This window comes from Solanum verrucosum, unplaced genomic scaffold (genome assembly GCF_900185275.1).
Source record: "Solanum verrucosum unplaced genomic scaffold, falcon-dt-bn FXZP01000022.1, whole genome shotgun sequence".
Classification (NCBI taxonomy): domain Eukaryota; kingdom Viridiplantae; phylum Streptophyta; class Magnoliopsida; order Solanales; family Solanaceae; genus Solanum; species Solanum verrucosum.
Window position 1 is genome coordinate 3714073 of NW_026020086.1, and position 2848 is coordinate 3716920.

At 35.1% G+C, this 2848-nt stretch overlaps 1 protein-coding gene across 1 annotated transcript; it reads right to left on the minus strand.

The window, feature by feature from the left end:
* Positions 1-250: 250 nt before the first annotated feature.
* LOC125824671 (probable serine/threonine-protein kinase PBL18) lies at positions 251-1921 on the minus strand. The gene is made up of 3 exons (XM_049504064.1): positions 1910-1921; positions 1674-1773; positions 251-585 (listed from the first exon to the last, which is right to left on the minus strand). The coding sequence occupies exons 1-3, from the start codon at positions 1919-1921 to the stop codon at positions 251-253; spliced, it is 447 nt and encodes a 148-aa protein (XP_049360021.1).
* Positions 1922-2848: the final 927 nt, after the last annotated feature.

Consider the following 2848-nt stretch of genomic DNA (forward strand, 5'->3'; position numbering starts at 1 on the left):
ATTAAGGATAGCAATAACACTAATCATTATCATTATGATAGAATAAGCAGGCAGCACAAAAGAAAGAAAAAAAAGGAGACAAAAGTTGGATGTCTAAGCTTAAAAGATTTAGAACAGGTCCACAGTTGATATGGTATTTAGTCAAATACATTCTTCTCTACAAATTAAAGCTCCATCATCACAACACTATTAGTCTTTTTTCAAAACACTAGCATTAACTGTGTTTAGACAGTACAGAGAGGATGCACTTTTACTGTTCTGCATCGTATTCATCTCTTTTTCGTTTCACCCCTCCCATTCCCATCGCATTCAAAGTGTCTATAACATCCTTCATCGAGGGCCTCTTGTCTGGATCAAAATTCGTGCAGAGGAATACCAGAAGTGTGATAGCTAATGCAGTTGGATAATCAACTTCTGTGAAGCATTCATGAACCAAATATTTTTTACCACGCTTAACCGCATTTGCAATTGATGTTTGCACACAACAACACACATGAGCGAAACTAAACTTCCTTTTGGCCATCAGCTCCAGCAGTAGAATACCAAAATAATAAACATCAGATTTCATGGTCCTGGTCCTCTCACCTGTGTATAAGAAAAGATAAGAACACAATTGTATAAGAACGAGAAATAATATGCCATATAAAACAGCAAATATGATGAAAATTATCCACAAGGCGAAACCTATGAGTCCTAATTTTTAATTCAGACAACTTTTCACTAGATTTTTTTTGTTAAAGCCAAAAACATAAAAATACAAGGGTCATGGCTTTTGACACCCAATTTTGACCCTCCACGATTTGATTAATTTTTGAGCTTCTTAAATTTTAAACAATTGGAAATAATTGTTTTTTGAAAAAATCCAAATATGTTTTCAGGCTTGGTTTTGTTGTTGTTTTTAGAAGCAATTATATATTTCTATATTTATATACATATAAGTTTTGTGTACGACTTTGGGGTTTTATAAATATCTTAAAATTTGTCTCAAAAAAATAATAATGTTTTAACTTAATACTTATCTTATTTTTTCTTAAACTAATCAAAAAATTCATTATTGTTGCAATTAGTCTTATTTTCGATAATTAGTTAATTATTTCACTAAAGGGGGTTTCCTCTCTCCTAGGAAGTAGGAGAGAGGGGTTCTTGGGAGTTGTGCCTGAGAGAGAACTTTTTACCAGTTATGCTATTCTAACTTGGTTTATATGGGGACACACGCTAGTCCTTATCCAAAGATGTTGTTACGAAGGATTTCTGACACCAAAGACCCAATCCAACAAGCTTACTCCTATCCTCTATTTACTACTCCTTAAACGCGGGAAATAGCTAAAATAGAGGAGATCTCTTGGAGGCAAAAGTCCAGATGTATATGGCTCATAGAAGACAGAAGGGGACAGGAATATCAAATTCTTTTGGAGAGTAGCAAACTTTCAAAGGAGTAACCACGTTGATAAGCTATTGATTGGGGAAGAAGTCTAAGAAACCAAAGATAGCATCAAAGCTGAAATTCGAAGATTTTACCAAGCTTTCTACACAGAAAAAGAGAAATAGAGGCCTGAGGCACGATTTGAAAGTCTAAACTTCTCATCACAAACAACAGAGGAGGCAACATACATCTGAAAAAATTTAATCATAGCATGAAAAGAAGAGAGATATTGAGGTTCGAACAAACATGCCTTTTAGAATCTCTGGAGCTCTAGCACCATCAAGAAAGCTATCATCCACATTGAAAGTATTTGTTACGTACCCAAAGTCAAATACTTTAATGTTAAATTCCTGCAAGCCAAAAAAAGTTATTTCCAGCAAGCCAGATCAACGTAATAAGATGTAAAAACGTATTTCAAAAAGTGTGCTAAGACAATCTTGTGAGATATCTAAAGGAAATAGATGACCATCAAGTATTCAAACTCACCTTATCTATCATAATGTTTGCAGGAATAAGACGGTCAAGTGCAATATTGTTCTCATGCAAACATGAGTAGAGATCAGCAAGTTGAGTTGCGACCTTCATCCGCTCAACCCACCCAAAGTCATCTACAAATGATAGAGAAAAACAAAAGCAATGTGCACACTGATGAATAATCATTCAACATAATACTCGAGATAGTAATATAAGTACCAGAGAGAAGCACATCCGACAAAACTAGTCCAGTGAATTCTTCATCAAAGACAAGTGCAAGCCTCGTATCACAACAGTACCTATACAACTTCACCAAATTTGGATGCATATTTACTCTTTCATTGGTGAATAACTCGATCTCATCCTACAAGAAAAGAAAGAAGCTTAATTTGACATCATTTAACGAACCAACAAAAATCAAAATACTATCTAGCAAATATACATACACAAAATGTAGTTAGACATTGAAGAGCATCTCTCATAGGAAGGTGAAAATCCCATGTCTTTACAATAACCGATCGTTTTTCAGATCCTTCAACAATGGTTCCCTGGAACAGTCTTCCTGAAATAGTCTTTTGAATTACTTCAGGATTCTTGAAATTAGTAATCCCGTCCAAATCGGAGTAGCTGCAATGCTTCACCTTACCAACTATCGTTGGCTCAATTGAGAAGTCGAAGCTACAATTTGGCAACCAGAGAAACATTCAATCCCAATTATATTATAACCTAGAAAATAAAATTGCATGACAAGGCAAGTTATTCAAACCTTTCGAATCGCTTGCATGCCCTGTAAAAAGATTTTAGCGATTGGCGAGCTATATAATCGATGAGCATAGGGTTACGCCAATTGATAGGCTCCTCCTTGTTGAAACGTTGGTACAGATAAGGGAAAAAGCTCCAGTCCATCAATTTCTTCCTAAGGATCTCAATGTCCTTCTTCTGCTTATCAAT